General features: G+C 36.4%; 1 protein-coding gene across 1 annotated transcript; it reads right to left on the bottom strand.

Annotated features, from left to right (window-relative positions):
• Positions 1-2: 2 nt before the first annotated feature.
• On the bottom strand, positions 3-27416 carry LOC125200766 (protein SWEETIE). Its single transcript, XM_048098527.1, has 48 exons — positions 27090-27416; positions 26373-26580; positions 24845-24951; positions 23661-23897; positions 23475-23564; positions 23323-23404; positions 22949-23013; positions 21764-21868; positions 21013-21102; positions 20851-20931; positions 19875-19943; positions 18663-18788; positions 17628-17731; positions 17281-17413; positions 17099-17205; positions 16387-16494; positions 16103-16270; positions 15846-15932; positions 15566-15659; positions 15401-15469; positions 15183-15305; positions 15034-15102; positions 14847-14951; positions 13768-13856; positions 12869-13025; positions 11876-12025; positions 11411-11460; positions 11141-11240; positions 11007-11063; positions 10398-10465; positions 9207-9300; positions 8373-8593; positions 7907-8051; positions 7749-7817; positions 6967-7023; positions 6722-6808; positions 6514-6642; positions 6162-6362; positions 5609-6058; positions 5416-5481; positions 4255-4352; positions 4083-4179; positions 3799-3928; positions 2466-2776; positions 2260-2394; positions 1859-2023; positions 1662-1787; positions 3-1362 (listed from the first exon to the last, which is right to left on the bottom strand). The coding sequence occupies exons 1-48, from the start codon at positions 27252-27254 to the stop codon at positions 343-345; spliced, it is 6864 nt and encodes a 2287-aa protein (XP_047954484.1). The 5' UTR covers positions 27255-27416; the 3' UTR covers positions 3-342.

Below are 27416 nucleotides of genomic sequence, written 5' to 3'. Positions count from 1 at the left end.
CAAGAAGAATCGACCATTCATTACAAACAAAGAAATAAGCAAAACATCATATTCGATTTGTGATTTCAGCTCTGGGCTCGATTTTTCAATCTTCACGAAAAAACTACTCCTATCTCCCAACCTACTACAAATGAATATACCATAATTCTTTTGTAATGGGATGGCGGGCACTAACTAGCCTGTTCAAAAATAGTCCCTCGAACAAAAAGAGGATAATAGCTTAATGTAATGTCATGACTGCAGTTGGCCAGCAAAAGATCATGAATTCATCAAGCATGTAACCTTCGCTGGCTACCAGAAAATGTTAGTCCCCAACCACTCCCATGGCCTACTTATGTAAAGTTACTCTCTTGCCAACATGGTGCTGCCGTTTTCTGAATCATTAGGAGGCGAACTGGGCTGCTCATATAGATTACTCGTTTTCTCATGATGCCCTGAATTAGATTCCTCTACTGCAGATGCGTCTTCAGAATCATCTGTTGAGACCACTGAGATGTTTTGGTCAATGTTATTGTTCTCTTCAAGAGGATGCTCAATAGATGGCTCATCATTATCCGCTGATAATTCTGTAGGTTGACTACCTTGCTCTAAGGTGAGAGAAGTCCCCAAACGATGCTCATCAGACGCATTGTCATATGAGTCTGTGCTATCTATACATTGAACATCCAAAACAGTTTGATTGTCTTCCTTGTTGGGTGATTTCACCGAAGGTGAAGTATGTTGATTCTCAAGTTGATCGGACTGAATATTAGGCAGCACTTCATCTGCACCTGGAAACACCTCAGCAGACTGCTGATGATTGCTAGAACCATCTTGAGGTCTCTGGCTATTTTCTATCTGATCGTTACCATCGGCTATATAAGACGTACTTGCAGCTTCACCAAATTCATGATCTTCAGTGTTGGAGACCTCTTTAGTGCTAGGAGAGTGCCCTTGGTCATCACTGTTTTCTCCACTGTTATTGCCTGAGATGGATGGGGATCTTTCCAGAGCTGGAGCAGTATCGTCGCCTGCGATGGATGGGGATCTTTCCAGAGCTGGAGCAGAATCATCGCCTGTAATGGATGGGGATCTTTCCAGAGCTGGAGCAGTTTCATCGCCTGAGATGGATGGGGATCTTTCCAGAGCTGGAGCAGTTTCATTGCCTGAAGCTGGAAAAGACTGGAAAGTGTCCCAATCATCTTCCTCATCTTCGTCTTCCGCACTACTGTTATTAGACTCCTCTGGGGGATCTGCTAATGGAACAGGATTCTTCATTACAATTTGCGGAGTCTGTGAAGGTAACTTTATCACTAGGGGTGGTCCAGTGGATGCCATGGGTTGTGGGTTCTTATCTTGGACGACAGAAGCACGGATTATATCCTGAAAACAGGGAAGTAAAATCAGTGAACAAATCAAGATTTCCAATTCCTATGTTACTCACAACAGCTTACTTTGCAAAAGACTAAACCTCTGTTCTTAAGAATGCCGTATCGTAATACATGAATTGAACATTAAGAGCAAATACTGATGATAATCGGAGGGGAGGAGAGGGGATAATGTTCAAAAAATATAAAAACATCAAGAATAAGAACAGTAATTGGCAATTATTACTTCAACTTAAGAGCTTGGAGTTGATACAGAGAGGAGTATGCAAGATAAAACGGGAGAAACAAAAGAACCTGAAGCTGCTGTCTTCGCGTAGCAGGCATTGCCAAAAGAATATCCTTTACAGAAGATGCTGAACTAGGAGTTTGAGCAAGTTGTGCGACAAGCTTAACAGCAATGCTCTGTAAATCATGAGCCTCCTGGAATTGGCCTTAATGATTAGAGCAGGCAAGATTAGACAAATGTGAAGGGACTGAAACATTGGCATTACCGGAGAAAGAGAGCTATCAGATGTCGCAAATATCATCAGAACAGATTCCAGAATAAGATGTATTATGCCTTTCTCATAATCACTCTCTTTTGACACTGTCTGAAGAAGCATTAGAAATTTGAGACACTCCCCAGCAATAGCAACTGCTTCTCTGTTAATAGGGTTCTGCAACCAAAAAATCATATGGTAGGCCAATTAGAATGTGAAACCAGCATGATTTCAATTATAATAAAAATATAACAACAACAACAACAACAATAATAATAATAATAATAATAATAATAATAATTATTATTATTATTATTATTATTGTTATTATTATTATTATTATTATATCAATAATAATAATAATAGTGATAGTTATTATTAGTATTATCAAATTATTATAGGAACACTCTCACCTCTAAAATGTTGTGGAGAATGACAAATATATCGCCGACAAGCTCCCCAAGGTAGAAAATTAAGAAAGGATCAGATTCTGCACCTATTCTTTTTTGCAGCATGACCTTCACAACTTGCAAGACAACTGCTTGAATCTGCATGCAGACTCTCAGTCATTAGTTTGTATGTGAATGCATCAATATGAAGATATTTTTGAAATGGTAACCTGTATGTCAGGATCAGTAAGCACAGCTCGGGTACACTCGATACTACGATGCAAAACTCTATAAAAGACAGGATTCATTTCTTGTCTCTCTCCAGGACCTTCGAAAGTACAAACTAGAGCGGCATAAGTAAAAAGCTGTTCCACTGAATAGGCAAGCTTCAACAGCAGCAGCTTGCGCAGGTTGGACCTCTTCTCTTCTAGTTGATGAATTGCTTGGACACAGTCATTAGTCAGACTAACTGTTGCCTCTACACTAGCTCTGGTTATTGATACAAAGTGTGTAACGCCATCAGCCTCAAGTTCAGATAGTCCTGTGAGGAAAGAAACCATCTTGTTGACATATAATTATGCTACTCAAATGAAACATAGTACATCCAGAACAATATCCTCGTTTAGTCGTTTTCCAGGATAAAGATATTAAGATGAAACCAGATGTTACTCAATATAAAACCCTCAGAAAACAGAGTATTTAATTATATAACTATGTCCTTCTACCACCAGGTTATGTCATTATCCTTCTATTATAGCTTATGTCTGATTATTAAGTGTATCTTCTTCAGGGTCACAGCTCACGAGATACTACCACAGCATTTTAAGAGCAATGCTGTTTTGTTATTTGTTTTATCAATTGAAAAGTTATACACAAGTAAAGCTCCCTACCTCATCGAAGAAGAAAAAATTTACATGGATTTTTCTGTCTGAGGTAAATTATTTCACTTGTGAAGACTGACCTCTAGATTTTTATATCACCTTGCTTACTTCTCCAAGTGCAAGACCAGGTTCTTACATGGTCAAACTGCAAGCCAGTAATGGCTCACCTAAAAAAGCAGGCTACAGTGTAGCCTCTGAAGCTTTTTAGCCAGATGGAAGAAAATAAACTAAAAGATATAGAGAGCTAAGATCAGCTTTGAGCAATAGCCTTGAAACTCCCAAGTCATATATGATGATTGAGTCCGAGAAAGAGAGATTCAAGACCCTCATTTCACAATCATATGTGGCTCAAAATAAGAATGGAAGTTAGATGCCTAATTATGACTCAAACTCTTAAAGTGATAAAGGTGTTGCGTGGAGTACCCATTTTTGACACTAGTGCTTATCTAGATTTTTTTCAAACAAAATGGAGTATCAGCTAAGAAAGCAGATTAGTGGATGTAAGAAAATTGAGAAATTCATTATTCCAAGAACAATCCTACAGTGACATGTCAGTGAGGGAAAGGAAAATCCATTAAGTAGTAGTCCATAAGTATCATGGGAAGATTATACTAATAAACTTTTAATAAGCTGGTGGTGATCTAATAGTGCTTATCAGGAATCAAAGTCAAGAGGTACTTGCCGAGTTTTTTCAATGAAGAAGTAATAGTCTGGCTAAAGTAGGTCATTCTTGAAAGGGCCATCTCAGTTGATGCTTCTCCGATGCACTTGTAAGCAATAAGGAGAAAGGGCAACGATAACTTTAGCTGCATCTGCATGAATGAGCAAGGTAATAATAAGTGCCCCAAGCATGATAAAATGCTCCAATGCTTCAGGCCTTCACAAACAAATAACTTGATGTCGGTACTTGTAATGATGAGAAGACTAAAATTTCAGCACTCAGTTACCATCACAAATGTATCTTACCTTAGCTTCAGAGCGTACTAATAGAGTTGAAGCAGCATTAAGTGCAACAGAAATATCTTTTTCCCAGCCTGACGGTTTCTGACAAGTCCCATCACAACTGAAAAACAGCATCGTCATTTCACCTGTTATTCTAGGGATTGTTGAATACATATAACATAATATACTGTGTTACCTTAATAGCACTTTAAAGAGAGAAGTTAGACATAGTTCTGTTGCCAAATAAGTGAAACTCTCCAATAAAAGGAACTCATTAGGACAGTTCTGAATAACCTGCCAAGGCCAGCCAAGAAATAATTGTCATAACAATCATGTACAATGAAACTCCCCTATAATAAAGCACACAGACTTTTCAAGCTTTAAACAGTACAAATCAGAAAACAAGCATGGTTTAAATTAACTTGTGCATACAATAATTTGTGAATAACAAAGCAAAGCATTATGTTTTAGCTAAAGTTGAGACTAGTGAAGTTTACTTAGGCTCTGTTCGGTATCATGGAATTGGGCTTGCGGAATTGGAAGTGGAGCTTTCAATTTCAAATCCAATGTTTGGTAATTGGTACCACAAAAAAAATGGATTTGGAGTTGAATTACGATTCCAATTCCTCCCGATTCCACAATTTGACTTCCATATCAAAAGTAGATAATTGGAATTCCAAATAGTTATAAAATTGGGCACCTTCACAGTTCACACTACACACACATTGCACACACACTACACACACTGCACACACACTTCATATCAATTCCTTCAAATTCAATTCCGTAGATCATTTTCACCGAACAAAAGGATTTGGAATTGAATTATTTCAATTCCTTCAAATTCAATTCCGTAGATCATTTTCACCGAACAAAAGGATTTGGAATTGAATTATAATAATTCAATTCCTTCAAATTCAATTCTTCAGAATTCCAACTCCAATTCCAATTCCAATTCCAATTCCGCGCACCAAACGGACCCTTATATATCTTGTTCTTACATGCTGATAAAAATGAGAGTTCCTCTATTTGAAACAAGGAAAACTAATTTATAAAGAAAAATACAACTACAGAGGAGATAGCGAAATCCAAAATGAGACAAAGAAATCTGACCAAAATTACACTGCTCTAAAATATCAGTAGATAACTCCAAATTATTTAAAATCCCTTATTCCTTTCTAAATAAATTGACCAACTATTTTGAGATTACCAAATAAAAGAGATAAAATTTTATTTGCACAATAATGGGCCATATAACTAGGTGGTAATGTGAACTATGTTCATTTATTTGTTTTTATATGGTTAGCTTCATCTACCAAACGGATGAGTTATGAAAGAAGAGAACCAAAATTGTTACCTGTGATAGAAAGAAGACTGCAAGATGATCCCATCTATCTTCCCCAAAAACTAGATACGAGAATACCTGCATTCAGTGTGTAAAGTTACGGATTGAGAGCCACAACAGTTCACATCCATTTTTTAAATTGAAGTCATTCTATTGTGCCTTCCCTTTGTAACTTGTAAGAGACTGAAATTGTAGGCATGCATACCTTCAGTAATTCTGTGCACACATCCAAACTGAGATATCCAGAACTGAAGAAACTTTTGGTGGACATAAATTGAAAGACAGAGGAGAAAATATTCTTCAAACTTGAAGACGAACTGGAGTCATCGGCTAAGACTTTACTGCTGAAATTGGATTTTATTTGACAAACTGGTATAATATTATCTCTGGGTGTAACATCTTGCTCCTGAAACAGAATCAGCAGTAGGAAACCCCACAAAAAGTTGAAATCATCAATCTGAAACTCCACCATGCTGTGTCCAGACGTATGAATATTTTCCATTCTATCTGTTGGAGGAGATTCAATCAAATCAGAATTTGCAGGAACTGCGTCCAACACCAGTGCTTGTAGAATTACAGGCCAAGCTTCTTCTAGACATGGGTGCAGCTCAGCTGATACAACTGATGATTGGATTCCATCAAGAAATGGCTCCCACTGTATCTCAATCAATCAAGCAAAGAATGTTTCAGTTTAACAGTCAGTGATCAAATTTTAGTTGAAATAGGTGGCTCAACTGAGAGAAGAAGGTAAAGCTCACATTATCCACACGTAGGTGGAAATGAACAATGTTGTAGTCCTTTAAAAAGGAAAGCCAATATGTTCCTAGAGTGCTTGAACTCTTAGCGAACAGCGGCAACAGAGCTAGATACTCATCGGAAATTTCATCACCTTGTTCCTTTAAGGATGCAAACATGTAACATTTAAGAGATGCATAGACCGTGAGAAGCCTGACTTTTATCTGTAATCACCAAAACAAAAGATAAGCATCTCAGAAAGGCTCCTAGATCTCTTCGTCATGTTTGCTATGCGTGCTGATGAACTAGCAGTCTAGCACAGAAGAATGAATAACTTGACAAAGCTACATAACATGTTAAAAAAGGCAAGTGGACCTTGCATGACACCCATTCGGCATATGATGGATAGAAAAGATCATTGAAGTCATCCAATGGGCGTGAAATCAATGAAAATATTCTCTTGACTGCAACTTGATCTCGGCTAATAATTCCACTAGTTAGCATCTGGAAACCCCGAGATGTCAGACCATCTGAATTCATAATTGAAAATTTACTTTGAACAAATATCTGCATGTTTCTATACCTTAGTGGCTAATTGCAGGCCTGCTTCCAGTAAAATTGGGCCTGATAATGAGTCCAAAGCACTTCGGACAGCGGACACCAGTTGGGCCTAGAACCAGTAATTCAAGCTACAATAAGGACTCTGACTAATTTGTTGCAATTAGGCATGAATAGCTTCTCAGGAGATATTATAAAACAATATTGGATAGCTAATTTAAGCACAAGAATTTAAACGACCGACAAAGTATAGCAATTATGGTAACAAACCTGGTACTGTTCCACAAGGAGGTGATCGGGGAGCTCAGGGTCCGGAATTGCTGCAAACTGACCACACATATAATGATATAAGAATTTACTCAATCAGTTACTATCTTAAACAAGACTGATTCCATTCTATTGAAACCTTGAGTTTTTAGGGCCTCGCCACTTTGTAGAATACGGGTGGATTGCAAGAAAATCTGTGACCAATGTTACTTTCTTTTATTTTAAATCCATATTAAACTATAGTCAGTGAGTACTTTGGATTTGAGTGACTAACTAGTAACCAGTAATGACTATCTCATCTAATAAAATTGGAAATGTATTATCCATCTCTTTCTAGTTAGTACATCAGAGTATGCAAGATGTAATTATTATATCATATTTAATCTATCATATCCATACAGAAAGAAAAAATTCCTCAAACTAAACAAGCCCTAAATACTTCAATCACATGTGTCTGAATTTTCTCTTACGTTTCATCCACGCCCAGGTTAAAAATATAACCTGTTAGTACTGCAGTAACCTTATTACAGTACTGCAAATAAGCTAGCAAGAATGGATGTCATTTACTTGAATTAGAATAGAAATCTCGACTACAAAAATCTTGAACATAATGTATTCGTTATGAATAGAAGTTCTTCATGGAATGTCAGCATACATTCCACATTGATAAATATAGAGCCAAAATTGAGAAATTAACTGAAGGTTATATATATGAATCATGTGATACTTAATCTTGTTTGTTATCTGGTCATTAAAACAAGTAATGTTTAGGTGAGGTGAAGTACCTTATCCATTACTGTACACAGAAGTGTAACACCGATTGGCCGCATTTTCTCTAACTGGATGGTACTTATCTACAAATCATGATTAGGAATCAGAAATACAATTCTTTGTGCAACAAATTGACGTACAATTTAAGATGGCTGCTTAATATGTAGACCACCTGATAAGCAAGAGAAATGATCTCCTGCAATTGAAGAACCAGCCAGTCTCCTGAAAGATGCCCCTTAGCATGTTGTGCCCTCGCCAAAGAGAGGTCAAAGTGAGCAGGATTGTCACCAACAGCTTCAGGAAGATGATTCAAGCACCTAATTCGAACCAGACTCATAATTTCAGTCACAAATCACAATCATAGGAGTACAAGGGAAGTGTTTGCATCTAATAACAAAAGTATAACTAAATCATGTGATTCTCATAGCAACATCAGATCATGGAATTTTAATGAAATAATGAATCAAATCAAGCCACATTGCTCTAAAGTACACAGGCACACATAACATTTAAATTCAACTAGGATACACAAGTTTAAAATCACAAAATAATGACACACTAATGAAGAGTTGATCTTATCTTCACAAACTATATGCGCAAGCAAGAGTACTGGGGGGGGGGGATCAAGGGCAACATACTCAGCAGCGAAAACTCTTGTTCGATATCTGAGGTGCTTATCCCTTGAAAAGTTGGGGCTAGAATAGTCAAAGGCATGGCCACGATTTGGAGATGGTTTGGAGCTAGAGACCATGCTCTCATCATCATCCCCAACACTCAAGGTTCTTTCACCATCCATACCAGTTGAATCATTCGTTGTATTGTTGCTATTGCCTGTATTATGTCTTGATGTAGAAAGAATCTACACGAAGTTCATAAAGAAACTTTATATGAGTCATGGATCAAATTTCAATAAAAGCTAGATGTAATTAGCATCATAACTCACAAGTCACAACCAAACAAACATGAAAAGAGCATATGCGAATGAACATATAATCATTGGCATCCCAGTTCTTAGGTATAACTAGAATACTCATTTTCTATAATGTAGCATAAATGCATTGGCTGGCAGGGGAAATGGGTTTATTATTGATGTCCCAGTTTGAGGAATGATCTTCGCATGCGTGTTCAATGGCTGTATCTATGTCTTTCTTGTGCCGAGCCAGCTTGAAGTTTTGGTCTTGCGGAGATTCTTGATTTTGGATATGACGAGGTTGTGGGTGTAGAGAGAGAGAGAGTGAGAGAGAGAAAAGGTAGTGAGGGCCTTGATTGGGTGAGCAGGAGAGTTTCTGAAAAGAGACAAAATGAAAGTGAAGTTGCTGGGGCTCAAAGATAACAGGGCAGTGGAGGACTTGAGGAAATAGTACAGCTGCTGAAGTTGGGTCAATATTGATTTCAATATATATAAATCCAACATTTGCATAAAATTTTAGAATCACACTAGTAATCCATATTTTCGTAGGCAAGAAAGTTACCATCTTGCGGCATATTGACAACCAACGGGATGGACGTGAAGGGCATGATGCATGGAGTAATCTCATAATCGTACTACGAGCTAAATTGCCAATCCTGCAATCAAGACACAAGAGTCAAAATTTTGTCCTATACTGCTGCTATTCTAGGCACCAGAGTGTATCTATATTTAGGCCACTGACACAAATTCAGCCTAGCACCTAGACTGCCTTGTATGCTGTGGATTTGGCATATATGAATCTACGCATTGTAACCCTAGATGAGTTCTTTTTCTAAACTTCCTATGAATTTTGTATTACTTGTTGAAATTGATGGTCTTGCTTGGGTTATTATAGCATTAGAGAAAACAGATATTGAATAAAGAATTTATAAAAAAAAAATATTTTTTGCTAAATTAGCAGGGGCTAGAGCAGACTGTGTGCAAAACTTTAGTGCTGCCTAAATGACCGAGGCCTTGTGCAACAGTATGCTTCAAAACACCGGGTAAGACACTAAAGAGAGGGTATACCCTCTAAAAAAAGATTATTGGCTGACAGCAACTAAGACTGATGAAACTTATGAACCACATCATGAGTCATGACAATGGAAATTTCTACATCCCAATAAGCACCATCATGAAGTACATTAATCACCCAGCTCTTTCGTTTACCCTTGAGAAAAAAAAACGAAGCAAATCTTCACTCTTAAGGAAACCTCTCCATTAGAACGCCATAATGTACTGTTCAGTCAGCAGTTGAAGATACTGTTTCTAAGTCCTCCTCTAAATATCATGAATCCTAATGATATTGAAGTTATATAGCACGTAGGAGTATTTCATTTAACTGAAAGAACAACATAGCTAAGCTATAATGATGAACAGCAGAGCACATTATTACACCATAAAATTCTAAGGACTATGAGCCAAAATCATGTTCATGAACTCATGAAGAGCAGATACAAGATACATCCAAATATTTTAAAGTAAATAGACCAAATGGCATCACATGAAGAAGCACATCCTTAAGGCTGTAAAATCCTAAAAGCATAAAAATACGCTAATGGGACCAGAATAGAGAGAAAAATATGTGTTAGCAAGATGAAAAAACAATGAAAGCAACTCCTCAATGTGTAAATGATTTGATGCAGAGAAACAATATGGCTTTCTGGTTGTAACAATACCAACTTAATACAGTATATGCAGGGAAACAACTCACTCTGGGTCAGTTTCCTCATCCAACATGTAGAACAAAGTTTCTTCCATTTGTTCATCAATTATGGACACCTGTAACTTCTAAACATCAGATTCCTACTAAAAATGTTTATATCAATAACGAATCCTATTATAAAAAGGAGATATCATGAAGAGAAGACAAGTCCTCACAATCCCTACATTGGATTAACATTTAAAACTTTTCAGGGGATCGTATAATATCTTCTTTGAAGTGTAGCCACTAGGCTGTTGGAAATTGGGATATTAAGACACTTCTCAAGAAGATCAAAATAACAAACTAACCTCAAAAGAAATTTGGTTAGGAGTATTACACCTCATACATTACTCATTAAATAACCTCTTCGATGGTATATGGAACTTTCCCGCTACAGATAATTTTGTAGTTGAAATGCTTAATACACATTCATGCAGATCAAAAAAATGTATGTTCATTGACTTTATATACGAAGATACGCTTCTGAGAAATGAAGTCAAGCTGTCAATGACCTTTCTTTTTTATTTATTTATTTTGTCTTTATTATTATGATTTTTCTATTTTTATTTTTTGTGATAACAGAAAGATCTTATTATAAGTGACACAGTAGTTACTAACCGGATCCTTTTCTATTAGGTGTCGCAGTGTGGACAAAGCTAGATGTCTCAAAGTCGGCTGACATGCAAAAATTGAATTTAGTTAGAGAACAAGATAATCCATATAAACCCGTTGTATTAGAAAGATAAAGATACCTGTCTTGAGGATAAAGTTGGAAGGAGAGTCAGCACATGAGAATGTACAGGAACTGCTTGAGGTGCAAAAAGAACGAGTTGTTGTGTGAAGCGGACACTCCTGCCAATATGTAAGGAAAAGTGAAATTGCAATATTTTCTTCTGCATTACAGCAGCTATTATATAAAATTCAGTCTGCTACAAAAATTAACCAACTAAAACTATGTGTATTAATTCCTAAACTAGAACTACAAAGGAAAAGTAAACTATCGAAATTTAGAGCTAACATACTCGAGAAGTGTTGCGGTCTCTTGGGAGGAGCTGATCTCTGCAACAGCTGACTATGTCCAAAAGCATCAATTAGGTTAAATTCAGCAATTAAGGCAAAACACCAACAATGAGTTGTCACTTAAAACAGAGGGTAAAATGCTGAAAAATTACACAATGTGAAACCAAATTTGTAATTGTCAGATGAGTTTTGAAATGTTGAAATTTCAACAGCACTATTTAATATAGTTAACCCTGTTTTGAACTATCCCAAATTTCAGTTACAAGCTCATCAAGATCATAAATCCTTGAATAAGTTTACTATTCGAATTATGTGTATTATTTTATATTTTAATTGTTGCTATTTCCTAAAACTTAAATAAATTTTTGTTTTTACATAAAAATATAAATCTATTTAACATACCAGGAGTAAGGATATTGTTAATAGAAAGTAAACTAGAACACAGAATACAAAGGGAGAACTTTCACCTTGCAGCGAGAAAAAAATACACTCCCAGGGGCAAGCTCGGGACCTGTGACTGCAACTATAGCATTAATTAGGCGGCCCACTGCCTGCTGCAGGTCAACCCAACCACTCCCCTCTGATAAAATAATTTCCATTGCCAGGCCAAGTGTTGCCTGTTAATAGAAGAAAGCATTTCAAACTACATAGACATAAGATGTTTTAGATAGCCTAGTTTTATATGAATAAAAGTAGAATGGAAATATATCAATTCAGCATGCCACAACTGAATGGATGTTCCACTGAAAAGACAATACAAAGTTCATCATATGTTTATAGTTTTGCATTTTTAAAGAATTCTTAAAAATTACCATAGAAAAGACAGCAATACATTCTGGAGATTTTTTTCCTTTGTCAGATTTATTCATTGTTTCAAAAATAAAACTTATAAACCACCTCAAAATTTCATGATCTATCTATTTTTTTCACAAGGATCAAAAGGAAAATATAAGTTCTACCCAGCCACTATAACTTCTCAACAAGGACTTTGTGAATAACTCTCACAGACTCATATATTCTACTCCAAATTGGTGGATAATTCATGCAGCATCTAATAGAGAAAGCAAAACCATCAATGTCAAAACTAAATGCTTTTCAGTAGACCTTGTGTTAGAGTCTCATAGTGGATGGATTTAAAAAAGAGAACTTCCAAAAATTTACGGGCTTATCTTAAGAGACAACAATTTGATCTTGGTAGTCTGGAGATCTCATGGCTATTTTTGGAACAGATCTAAAATTCATGTAATATGAAGCCATTATTCCCAAAATCCTCTCAGACTCAAAGCCTTACATCAAATGCATCTTTTAAGATTTTTAAACTTGCATTAGTTATATTCTTGCAAGTCATTTGGGGGGTATATGTAGTAAAAAACTTACAGAAATATAAAATATACACATAGATAAGATTAAGCAATAAGCATATAAAAGCCCACTCAGAAGGTCTGCAAGCCTATGTATACCTGAACCTGGGACACATAAGACAAGCCGGCTGCTTCAATGGTCAAAAGAAGTCCATGCAAGGACCAGATCTGTAAACTTGATATTGAACTTTTAGCAAGCGATGAGACAACATTGACCGTGTTAGGAACCAAACTTGACAAGGCCATTCCTCCTGCACTGTAGCAAATTGATGAAAGGAAGTTTGTAAGCCATTCTTCAGATAATACCATGTTTCCAATGCAAACAAGCTTCGCTATGTAAATAATTTATCAACTATCAGTATATCTTTTTCATGATGAATAATCACTTATGTGCAAACGTGACAGTAATTAAGGCTTAAGCAGTTGCATATTTTCCCCATGCATGCGTATAGCAACTGAAATAGTAATATCACAAAGATAATTAGCTTCAGTAGAGTAGATAAATGAACAATTGAGAAGGAGCACAAGTTGCATATGGTAGAATGAGAGGCCGATTACAACTCCAAAATCTCACTTAGTGTAGGTTAAAAATAGAAAAGCAGATTGCTTCATATGAAGCACACATTTTGCTTGTCCTGCAATCATGAAAAGAGCTACATATTCAATCACAGCAAGTTGAGACATGGTGTAATATTAAATCATAGTTAAAAATGGTGGTGTGGAATAGGCGTAAGACAAGAACCTGCCAGTCTACCATGGCAATATTACACGCAAAAAAAATCAAACTTTGTGCATAAGTTGGAACTTCTGAACATGTTAGCGCTAGACACTTACTAGAGGCATAAAATTAGTTTCTTAATGGGTATGCAGATTTGTCTGTGTGCATCAGCGATGTGTATGTGAGCAAGTGCACACACGAGAGAGAGAGATGAACTCTTGCCCACTCAAGCTAATTTACGTTACATAAATATTTATTGAAATTTGTAAGTCACAATTACCTGCAATGTATGCAACCAAGAGCGAGAGCAATTGATCCAGAATAGTGAGAATCTACATTGCCGGTCACATCACCAAGAAGTTGTTTTGTCTGATCACATTAACGGTCAAAATGATAACAGAATCAATGAAAAATACGGAAAGGAAAATGCACATATATAAGTCACATTACTTTCAGTTGATACACTAAACAAGAATGCATAGCAAATGTGATGTGGTGATAATGAAGATGAATCAATAACCTTAGGTTTATAGAAATCAGCGTGTGCAAAAAAAGGGGGTTTAAGGAGGTGAACTTTTTTTAGCCCTAGAATCAATTACAAAGTCGGGGAACATCACATGCGCAGAACATTAGAATCAATTACAAAGGCGGGGGATATCACATGCGCAAATATGAAGATTATGGCATGGAATATACACGGAGGCTCCTAGGGCAGGAGTACCACCACAGCCTTGAAATCTTTAGGAAGATAAAGGACTGCATGGATGGAGTTTTTGTTGTAAGTATATGGAAATAAAAATTTGTGGATTAGATTCCTCTTCTGGGAGATTGTTGATGAGGTTGCATAGTGGTAATGTGGCACCACAAATGGCTTCTATTGCCAATAGTCTGTAGGGAGATTCCTCAATTTCCATCAAAACTAGAAAAAGTAGTAATACTTTCTAGTGGCCTACTTTATATATGGGCCTACCAAATCAAAAAAACAGAGTGTCGGGAAGAAATTGCAGGTTTAAGCAAACTATTTCCAGAGATAACTGGTGCAACTGATCCACAAAATGTTCCATTAGATATATTACATAATGCTAAAAAGGAATTACTAATATGCAGGCAGGGCCCATCCTGCAGACTGCAGATTGGATCACTAACCACTTAATACTTTTTAGAGGAAGATATTTTTGTTTAGTTTCATATATTGCCAGAGATTGGAATAGTAACTTCAGCTAGCATGTTATCGCCTTGTTGCGGATTACTGATTCTTTTCCTAATACAATGTGTTATCTTATTACTCGTATTATCTTATAAGACAATTCTAATAGTAAGCAAAGAAAATCACTAGAAAGGGTTCATCAACCAACTGACCAATCTGGCAGTAAATGTATCATTTCCTAGCCGTGCTAATAAACCAAGCCCTTCTGATGATGCTCTTCGTTGTGATGCACAAATGTCACCTTCTGCTAAAATACTCTGCCATGAACACAACATTAACACCTAAGGAGAAAAAGAAATAATCTCATAATACTCCAGAAAATAAAATAAAAGAATTAACCTGAAAAATTGACTGAGTAGCAGTCAGTATCTCCATCCCCAGGGGTTCAGAGCGTTGAGCAAGCAATGTCTGGAAGAATATATAGCTTAATGATGTACAACTTGCTGGAATAAAAGATAAGAAACCTGCCCATGAGATTAGTATATAACCTTGAGTCCAGCCAGTAACCCCACACAAATATTGGTGACACTGGCTGCATGCCAAGACTGTCTTTTTCCAGCTTTCAGACATTGATCAATCATGCCAAGAAAGGAGAGCATCCCTCTACTATCCTGGGAGGATGGGGAATCAAGATGACAGCATTCAGTTCTTTCCGCATAATCTCCAACAAAGATTCAGACACTAAACCAACTATAACATCACCTACCTGAGAAGCAAACATGGTTCCGAAGGACAGAAGCATCTGATTGACCAGCATCTTGCTTATGGTCTCAGGCTTCATTGTTTATTACATATATTGCCATCACAGACCAAGAAAAGATTAGTTATAAGAATTCACGCAACTGCTTTAAGATAAGGCGACAAACTTTACCTGGGGAAAACTAGGAGGCTCATTTTCCCAAACACATGTCAGTACACCATCTTTGCCCCCTTGAAATGAACGAAGTTCATCTTCAAACCAATCTCTGGATAATCATATTCCATTAAAATCAAAACTTTAGAAAAAGAAACAACCAATTAACTGTCTGAGAAAAAGAAAATATCAATTAAAATCAATGATGAGGCTGAATGACCATAGAAACAGAAAAAAAGGATCATAGACGGTACAAAATACAAGTTCAGGAAAAATAAGATGACTGCAAAGATTGCACCTTCCAGGAGTCCAAGGACCTAACCAGGCATCTCTCTTGTCTAACAACATCCTCAGACAAGAGCTTTCATCACATCTGGACGCTTCCCTGTTATAAATTTCACATGAAACAACTACAGATGAACTGAGCTCCTTTGAGAAGAAGAAAAAGGAATACATATCCCGCTTTTATTTGCAGTAGAAGTATCTGGTTTCTTCATATGTACATATCTTAACATGCATAAGTAATCTCAGGCAAAGCAATTTACTAATGATTACCTAAAAGGGGTAGTGCATATCTGAATAATTGATGCATGATCACTTTCATATAAGGATGGATCTGAGAGTGCTTGATAGGCTGACAACACCCTAACAATAAATACGTCCATTGAAGAACTTACTCCACCTCGTTCTTTGCCTGCTAACTGGGATACAATGGACAATGCTCTGGTTCATACGAACAGAAACATAATGTTAGAGATACATACACCTAGAGGACGGAACCAACAGATGTTCCACAGAAATTTAGAGCCCAAAAAGAAACTGTTAAGAAATATTTGTACCCGTTGAGGTATAGAAGAACAGGTTGCAGCAATATTGTATCCACAGGATCAGAAGAAAGAAAACATTTTATGCATGACATAAGAGCATCAATGGCAGCAGACCACACTCTACATAGGAAAAATATTATTGTTAGTTTAATATTACGAGAAGAAAAAGAAGAAAGAAAGCAGAAAAGTGATTCAGAATCTCAGATATTAAAAAATAATGAATTTAAGTACTTAGTCCACAATGTTCACTTAAGTATTGAATATATGATACAAGACACGAAATATTAAATGTAATTTCTCCCTTTCTCCCTCCCTCCCGCATCCCTAAACTCTAGATTCCAGACACAAATTCAAGCTGGACACAGATGGTGATTGGTGAGAAAGGAGACGTGGTTCTCAAGGTAGTAACTGCATGGAGAAACTATGCACCACAAACGCTTCTTTTTATTGGATAGTTTTTCCGTTTATCTCTTTTCAATCATGAGGTTCTTAAAGGCATATGAATGAGCAGTACAGTTTAAGGGGCAAATGCAAACCAATCATTTGCTCCCAAAAATCTTAAAATGTAACTAATTGTCATGTTCCACTAATTGGCTGGAAATATTTTACATTTTAAGAGAAAAAATTGTCATATAGTTTCTCCCAGTGAAAATAGCAGAATTGTTCAGCAAAAAAATGTGGAGGTAGAGAAGATGTCATTGAACAAGAATATCATTCAACTGACCCTATTTCTGATGTGCGATCTTGAACTTGGTTCATTGGATTTTTAGTATTTACACTGAATGTGGAAGCCCATAAGGCAAGAATGTCAAAAACTTGGTCATGAAGCTCCTGAAACCATCAAACTAGCTCCGTAAGAAACTGAAAAGAAGTTAGGACCTACAAAATAGAACAAATAAAACTTACCTCTTTTGACACAGAAGTCAATAGTGACGATAGAAGGTTCCACCCAGCTTCTTTTTCTACAGAAGCTGCTATAGGGTTCCTGCTGGATTTCATCAGCATCTTCTTGCAAACATCAAGGATAGATTTGGGCAACCTGCACGCAACATACCAAAATAAGTAATAGATATCATTAAATTGGAAAACCTTCGGTGCTGAAAATAATTGAAATTCCACATTGTACAAAAATATGCACATGTGAAACGTTACGAGCAATCACAAAGCATATAGCTCTACATTAATGCAATTTGGGCAGTTGATAACAACGTAAATGCACAATGTAAAGAGGAAATGGAAACCAAAAATTATACCTGGTTGGATATCCAAGTGGTAACTTTGGTGAAGTGGACACTAATGAAGCCAAAACTGCTGCTAGCCCATGCAGCGAGTCAAGCTCCCTTTTAAAGTTGGATACCTGGATATCAAAGACAGTAAAACAACTTGCACGAAGAAGAATAGCAAGAGGGAAAATTGAATATATATATTTATCATCATAATAAGAAAAACTGAGGCCAGAATGAAAGGAGAACAATGATAGCATATTATACTTTATTAATACATGTAAGGTCTTATCAAAAAATTAGAAATCAAGCAGAAAAACATTCCATTAGAGAAACATATATTACACACACGCATATACATGTATACATTCCATTAGAGGAACATATTACACACACGCATATACATGCATACATGAGGTGAAAGAGTGGAGCATTCACAAAAAAATTATCTTTAAACGAATTTGATCCTTTTGATTCCAAAGATTTACTGAAAATAATGTTCTAGATATAATTTGATGTTCGCATCAGAATAACCATCGCCATTTCCTAATTTCTGCGTGGCTAAAAGAGATCGTATACTTGTTATATTGTTAATGCCCTTCTATACATTGATATAACCACTAAACAATCTATTACATATGGCAAATATGGACCAGAAACTCAAGGTAAAGTTGATGGAGCCAAACACATATGCACACACATTATGATCACTGCTGAGAAACCTTAGATCGTTTTTGCACATGACGACTTTGTTAGATTGTATCAGATCAAGGAAAAGTTCTATCACTTATTCTAACCCACAGAAAGTTATGCATGTGCACTAGCGAAAATCTTATCAAGGCAAGCATATAATCTTGGAGAACCTACCTACAAACAATTGACCTCTACAATAATAATCGTTAGTTCCTCTACTACAGCCTAGCTACTCATCCATAATAGCACTTGCATGTCCCTCCCTGTATTTCTAAGTCTGATTGCACAGGCAATAAATAAACATGCAGAAGTTCCAGGCTCTAGGAAGAGCATATGCGCATAGCACAGTGAGCCTCAGTAATAAAGTTTTACCTTCTGAAATGAAACATTTTCTCTTGCTGCACTAAGCATTGTCATTGCATAAGATATCAAGCCACCAACACAAGAAGGATCAACTTCAGCCAGCATACGAATGGTCAAGGCAGCTTCAACTCTTACCTGGCCAAAAATATGACACAGTGATTAAGATGGAAAAGACACCTGGCTTGAAATCTAAAGAAGTAGATACATCATGTAGTGTGTACATATTTGACTAAATCGTCATAAGCTAAGCCACGTTTTATAATTTTATTACAAAAAGATTGGTTAAACAATCCTGCTTGATAACCATACAAGGCATATAACGAAAAAATGTACTAAGCAAATCAAACTAAAAGCAGAATGGAAGTAAATGGCATACATAATAGGTAGTTCCACAAGAGTAAACTAGGTGAATGTATAGAATACCATTGTTAGACAGACTGAACAGCTCTGAAGGTTAACATACAAATAGTAATGTTCGCACAGATAATGTGCCACAAATAAGCAGATAAAAACAAAAGCAGAATGAAAGTAAGACATACATAGCAGGTGGATCCCATAAAGTGCACACTAGGTGAATGTAAAAAATAACACTGTTTTCACAGAAAGCACTGCTCTCTGAAGGTGAACACACAAAATGTAACAAATATCCAGCCTTTTACACCATCATAGTTGCAGGAATTCAACTGTACAAATCACAAAGTAGACAGTAGCAAATAGGGTTATCAAACCAGTCTCTTTCTCCTTCGGCCAAGTAATTACAAACACCATTAAAGTCTTATTGTCCTTAGAATCAGAGATTTCTTAGCTTTTCTATCTTGGGGGGGGGAATAAATTAGCAGTCACCAAAAAGGGCAAGCTCCAAGTCTTCTCCTATACTCCCTAGCTAATGATGATGAGATAGTATCCAGGATGCTAAATACTATGTCAAAATGTCATTTACATCTAATTAGAATGAAATACGCCATAACTTTTATCAGATGAAGATTCAGACAAATTCACAACCATAAAGAGAAGAATGTAAAAGTTACCAAAAAAACTGAACCATAGTATGTGTAAAAAGGTTCATATATATAACATAGATGACTAGGCATGTTTACTAACTTTGCCAGACATTGCATATGCCAACTGCCAACATGACAAAGGTTAGCAATCTTCTCTAACATAAACATGGCTTATTTAACATGGTAAAAATTGAAGTAAATAATATTATCAGAAGCTTACCAATGCTGAATTATGGGACAACGCTGCAACAACTGTGTCATCAAGAACTTCCTTGAATTCGTGTGGAACCTATTGTTAGATATGTGGAGTATTACATTTATGGTAAGGTGTATTTGCAATATAACCCACTAAATCATGCAGTATGTACAAGCAGTACCCACAGGAAACAGTTAACAAATAATGCAAAAACCAGGGAAGTAAGCAGAAAGTATGAGTAGTGGCCCGGAGGCTATGCATAATATGTAACTCATTATCTTTTCCTCAATTTATATAATAAAGTTATCAGGATTACTATAAGTTTTGCAGTAATAGATAGCAGATTGCATGGAATAAAACCAACTTCATGTAGAAGCATGTACTACCTGGAATTGTGCTTTCGATCAGTACAAGAGGGCAGATTGCATGGAGAGTTGTAAAAACATACGCTTGGTTTGTCTATCCAGCAGGAATGATTAAAAATTATGAAATACCTTGAGGAATGTTTGTATGACGTATAGGAGTGGCCGTGTGGGAAGGATTGAAGGTCAAAGTACTATTGTGGATATAAAATAAACAGAGAAGGCACGGTGTACTTTTTGTTAAACAAAAGGATATTTTTCAAATGATTTCCTGAATCTTATATTGATACATGTTTTTGTGTGTATGCATATCAGACCATCAGTTTGGAGGTGTTTAATTCAAGAAGTCCAGCATATAGCTTTTTGCTAATTAGAAGGTATGTTACCCCTTTCATCAAGCCTATCAAACAGCAATATAATCTGGAATTCCAAACTCAAATAAATAATTCCTTCTGCTTTTGGACCATAATAGATGATGATGTCATCTGAAGTGAAGAACTTACAACACAACACAATCCCCGTGTCTGACCTAACTACAACTCTTCTTATTATTTGAGCATGGTTAGACATAATCTGAGGACAAAGATTGGAACACAAAAACTGATTGTTGTGACTATATGTTAAAGCCATGAATGTACCTCGCCAAGTGTTTTCAGCACATATGACAGAGTTCGTAAAGCAGCAACTCTCATGGATGGGGTGGAATCTGAAGACAAAAGCTGCAGCATATATTTATTACCAAGTCGATAATGAAGCAGCCAACAGAAGTATTACAGTTCCAGTTGGACCATGTAGAATACCTGCTTCGCCAGAAAAACTGAAAAGCCTCTCTGAATTGGTTCGCTCATTTGATCTATCATACCAACTCGCACAATATACAGCACACAAGCCTTGAAACAAGGAAGAGGAATATGAGAATTTGAGGTTACAGAAGCTGACATGTATACAAGAAATTACTAAATTCATAAGGTGATCAAAAGTAAGTAGTGGTCAAGATAAAGACACTGTAGATGAGTTGAAAACTTTGACACGTTAATCTTATTTTATGTGTTAGAAATATGGACTGTGTAAGCAAATATTTCTAAAGTGGGCAAGAGAAGTTCTCCTATTTCAGAATGGAAGTGTAATGCCATAGGGACAATGACTCAATTGTTTGTCTACTATGAGCTATCCAAACCACAGAGAGAAACAAATTAATGGAAATGTTATGATGAACAAATAAAGATGAAAATGTCAACAAAAATTTACAGCATAAAGTTGTGTTGGCAATGCATAGCACCAAAATCAGGAGGGCAAGTGTAAGCATACATTCATTCTTATTCAACCATCAAATGGGTTTCGGAGCCATTCAACCAGATTTTTTAATTGCAGGTTATTCTATGAGACTTCTGTTTTGCTCATACAAAAGAGTCCTGAGAGATCTCTGTTATACATGATACTATTCCAGCTGAATATAAATTATAGGAACTAGGAAGTATAACCAAAAGCTATTTTAAGCAATTTATGTGCAAAAATAGCTTCTATCAAACTATATTGTTTAACATCAGATACCAGTGCTTGAGCATCAACAGATGTATCCGAACGGAGCATATCCATGACCAGCACAGCATAGTTTTGTAGCTCACTATCAGGATGTAGGTACTTTAAACACATAGCCTGCAGATTCACGATATTACAATACTTCCAAAATTAAGAATTTAGAAGTAAAAACAGAAAAAATGGTAGTTTACTGACAAATATAAGGGCTACGAACCTTACACCAGGCTCAACATTATAGTATTTAACCATTTTACTTTCTCGTTCTTACCAATGTTTATTATTTACAACTATTTTTATTTAGATCTCAAAAGTCAAACTCATACATAACCAGTGATCAAACTCTCTAGATCTCAAAGCCATGTCAATTAGGCTCTAAGAGTCCAGATACCATTTATTTTCTCACTCGGCTGAATATCCACAAACTCCATGCATACCTTCAAAGGTTTTGATACCGATAGATTTTCTGTGATCATCCTTATCTTTAGTAGTTTATTTTATTTATTGAGATGTTATTTTTAAGAGTTAGAGTTCGAATAGGAGTCTAAATTGCTATCTTTTGAGTTAAGAGTCTTTGTTGAATAGGAGTCTTCATTAGTAGGTTATAAATAGCTCTTCAAATAAGAGCAATGTATCATAGAGTCTACAGTTTAGGATGGTAGTTCACCGTAGGGACTCAAAAGAGGATTATCTTTGTGTTTTACTTTCTCTAGTTCAGTTTCTATCAATATTATTCAGTTTATATTCTGCAGTTTGCTGTTCTTCCTGCTTCCTGTTTTCCTCTGTTCGTTCTTTAAAAACAACCGCCTTATCTCTAACAGGTTTCAACGCGGAAATGGTCCAATGACACTGCATTAACCTTTCAACACTGAGAACCTTCCATGTTCTGACCCAGTTGCACACTAAGATTAGCTCGCTATGTATAATAACTGAATAAGAGAGGTGATTGAGCAAAATAAAATGACTTCTTGCTTCACATGTTATTTCTGCCACCCTACCCAAAGAAGAATGAGAGTAGGAAAACTCTGCAGATATGAATTCGAGATGAATATCTTCCCATTTTCCAATACATCTACCATATCAAGAATTTATTCAAGGTGAATATCTTCCCATTTTGACAAAATTATCTCACTGCGACAAGGCGTGTTTCTTTTTCTAATTCTGTAAAGAAATTATTAACCGTTTGGATGTGTCCATTACCTGTAAAAAGCATACCCATGACAAGGAAATGCCAATACGTACATCCTTCAGACGAGGTCCACTGACTGCAAGTTCACATTGACAGATGAAGATGAAGATGAAGATGAAGAAATAAAAGTAAAAAAAATATGGAGAAGTAACTATATATACAGAAATGATGAGGGAAATATTTCTGAGCTAAATTTTTTTTAATGCATTTCAGAATTAGGTATTATTGGCATAACAGAAACTTCGCAATTTCCTCTAATGGGGGGCTGAAAATAACTATCCATTGTAGATAATAATCTCAAATTTAACTGTCAACAAAAGCTACTAAAGATTTAAGAGAAGCACAAGAGGCAAAAGCACAAGAGCAATCATGCACTAAAGCATACCTTTGGAAAATGGGACTGCTAAGTGCTTCTGTAAGCCCCCTTCTAGCTTCTTAGGAGTAGTACCCTTTCCCTTTGGTTGTACCTAACACAAGATGATAAATCACTACATTAACAATGAACAGCGAGCAGATGCTGAAGACAGAAAGTGATACCTGTGCATCAGGATTCATTCCAAGAGCCAGCAATGCTCCTAGAGCGTCAGCAAAGGCATCTCTTACAGGTTTCACAGGATCCTCAAGAGCCTATAGCAGACAAAAATATACGATCATATGTATGTAAAAGCAAGGTGTTACAATAATGGTAAAAGAAAACATAGAGGAACTTGAAGATTTAAGAACCTTGACACAATAAGACAAGCAATTTTCAAGTTCTCCAATCCCCAACCCTGGTCCTCCAATATTTGCAAAAGCCTTAAGACATCTTGCAGCAGCTATTTTGACACGCGGAGACTTGTCCCCAACTCCTACCCGCATAATTACACGAAAAGCCTCTGTATAAGCTGCAGAAGCAGCACTACCATCAGATCCCTCCAAAGCATTGTGAAGCATGCGCAGAGCCTCTTGCCTCACAAAATCCTAAATCAACATGCAGTTAGGCAAGGTACATGAAAACCAGAAAAGAAAAGGGGGGGGGGGGGGGAAAGATACATCCACAGAAACATTCAAAAATAAGAATTATATTTGATCCGGAGACGCCATTTCAGTCAAAAGTATCAAATTCAGTCTTAGGCTGATAGATCAGCTTACATGCAACACAGTTTCAAATGAATAATCTGAAACAAGTGGGAAAAAACAAATACTCCCTCCGTCTCGCTTATGGCGGGACGGAGGGAGTAAGATTTTTTGGGTGTGGCAACTATATTCAGGGAAAATCCTTCATTATACTGACAAACCTATAGAAATATGAAGAAACTAAATCTTTTGCATCCCAAGTAGGAGACTGGGCTTTTTCACTACAAAAATGGATGACATTGAATATATCAAAGTCACCACTGAAGACACTACCAGGATTTTAAGAGAATAAAAGGGTGTAATTCCCCCATGAGTTTAAACACAAAGTGCATTAAAATAGCATAACATCTACTTTTGAGAATAAAGGAATCCTCAATATGTTTCTAAATTATTTATATGGAATCTTTACTCATCCATTACAAAATTTCCACGACTTCAGCTATTATCCCGTCATTCCTTCGCAAAAGATGCACTCTGACTTTCTTATCTATTTGGGACAGTAGAGGGGTCTTTCAGAACCATTTTGAAAAGGAAAGCAGATGAATATCGAACATATTTCTAATGTACTAAGGAAACTAGACATTGCTAGTTATAACATGTAAACACCATCCTTAGTCCCAGAAAAACTTATGGAAGTTTGCCAGGGATAGGGCTTCTGATATATTTAAAGTTCCTGTTTTCAGTACATAAACCATTATATTCTTGCATCGCAATATAGGAGAAAATTCAGGGTTCATAATACATGGCGAGTTAAAATTGGGTAACTATAGATGGAATGGGAATTTAAATACCTCATTAAACTTTAGTAACTTTGAAACAATAGTAGTTGTTTCCAGTAGTCCAGAAACAATTCGTCTCCCGAAGTACCTATACAATATTCCCAAGCATTGGGAAGCACCTGCAGCAGCAGTGAAAAAGTAATAGAGTTAGAAATCAATATTTCTCAATAATAATACCCTTAACAAATCTTGTGCAACAGAGATGAAAGAAGACTAAGCATGCTTTCTTTAATCAAGTAAGATTAACATAGACCAAAAAAATTAATATAAATGTGATGCTAAGACCATTAGGAAGGTAGCTAGCCGAAGATAGACTTTTCTTTCCTAAATCTCATGTTTTATAAGCAGCAACGTAATTAGGACAAAAAGTAGAAATTTAAAAAGGGATGAGAAACTACAAAAGACGCAGCCCACTGCAAACACAACACCAATCTTTAGTATAATAACTAACACTAGAAACAGCTTGCAAACTTCGTGAAATGACTCCTGCCATGCAACTCTAAACCTTACTATATCCCCCATCCCCTCTATATAACTCATTTACCCTCAAATATTTTCCCATTCTTCATTGACTGTGAAGACCAACATAGGGCTGGAACAATGATCTCCCAAACACTTTGCCTCTTTACAAATTAAACTGCCATTATTAGGAAAAAAAAATCATAACTGGATGTGGCTGAGGCCACCCGCCACTGTATGCCTAACTCATTTAGCACTCTGTACAAAAGTCTGCCCTACATCTCACTTAATTTAGGAAAATAAGGGTTTGGAATTTAAATAAAAATGTAAAGCAAAAGGAAGTGATATTTGCACTACTTTGCTTAATTGCTTAACAAAATGTATGAAACCCCTTGCATGATAACTTTTATCCCTTTCCTACTTCCAAGATTAAAACAACATGTCAGACTCTAAAAAACACCATGGTAGAGCTAAACATTGTTTAAATGGACTTGCCTCAGTTTCAAGCCTAAGTTATCCCACTTGTTGCTAATGAGGTAAGTTTGTGTCCATTAGTGCAAAAAAGAATTCTAAAAGCTTCTAATTTCATCCAAGAATAGAATATAATGTCAACTTCCATTATCCTACAACTCAAAAAACACAACGGGATCATAATGTTGGGAAACGTTTCGACCATAAATGGGTTGCAGGAGACTCTATTTGGGATGAGTTAAATGTTAGTGATTAAATATTGGCATATTTTATGCGCGAGTGTGGTTACTTATCTTGCCAACTTAAAAATTTGGAAATATGACTTTCTTCGATTATGAACATATCTAATTTAATGTCACACATGGAGTATGAGATATATACAATGTGAAAGGGGGGACTAGCCTATGAAAAGCGAAAATGTAAATGAGAATACTTTAAGTACAGTAAGTTCCCCATCATAACCAGATCACCCCAAGCTAAGACTAACAATATTTAAAACTGCAGAAATTTACAACCCTTGTTAAAACATAAAACAATCTCAAAGAGACATTTGAAATGCCAACAGACCAACAAATATCCATGATGTATGAGAAACTACATAAATACACACCGGCAACTTTCTGAGCTTCGCTCCTCTTGCCATCAGAAAGAAATCCCTGAAGGCTGCTTGCTCTAGAGTATATTGAGATTGAATCCCCCTTCAATATAATATTGGCCATTGCTACTGATGCCAGATGTCGCACTGGCCTACGAGCTCCAAGCACCAGCAAAGAATACAGTGTGTCCTCACATTTCCTTTGCCATTGCAATACAGAGTCCTGGACAATGCAAGAAAACCATTAACAAAAATGAAGGTTGAGAAGTTTAGGGTGAGATGATTAGAGATTTGTATACTAAATTCAACGAACAGCCATTGAAAAGACTCTATTTACAAAATTCCTTCAGCAACAAAAACAACATCAGGCAGAATACATATGCGCAATTTGCTAGCAGTTCTTATATAAGTATTCCAACCACAGCAATGTGCTATTTGATGAGAGAGAAACTACAGTATTAAGAATAATGGAAAAAAAAAATTTTAAAAAACGATATACTGTATCAAATTATTTCTTCTCCTTCCTGCAGTTTGTTTCGTATTAAGATGAAAGCATAATTGTACTGATTAGTTACTAAAAAACGCCGAGTTTAACTTTTCATTTTTCCACTAAATCAATAGCAGAGCAGACTCAAAGAAGTGCAACGGCACACACACGCTAACACGGATCAGTCAGCTACCGAGTGCAATGTATATGAAATAAGGGGGGAAGTGAGCATCAGTTCCTCCTACCTTCGACTCTTCTTCAATGGCGGAGATGAGATCAGACAGAAGATCGAAACAGAGAAGTGCGTCCGGTGGCTTGTGCGCGGCGGAGGCGACTATAGATTCTAGCTGCGCCACCAGCACGCTCAATCTGGAGAGCTCCATGTTCTCTCTGGCGTAATTCCTCGCCATTTATCGGCTGTGAAATGGCAAATCTGGTTGCCAGCGCTCTGCTATGGTAAGATCTGAGAAGGTGCTGTTTGGTGGCAAAAGTCGATATTTTTGTTTGGGGATCAAATTTGGAGTGTGTTCGCTCTACACAGTCTCTGTAAAACAAAACACTCCATCAATTAT

Source organism: Salvia hispanica, chromosome 1 (genome assembly GCF_023119035.1).
Source record: "Salvia hispanica cultivar TCC Black 2014 chromosome 1, UniMelb_Shisp_WGS_1.0, whole genome shotgun sequence".
In the NCBI taxonomy this organism is placed as follows: domain Eukaryota; kingdom Viridiplantae; phylum Streptophyta; class Magnoliopsida; order Lamiales; family Lamiaceae; genus Salvia; species Salvia hispanica.
This window is presented reverse-complemented; position numbering and strand designations above follow the sequence as displayed.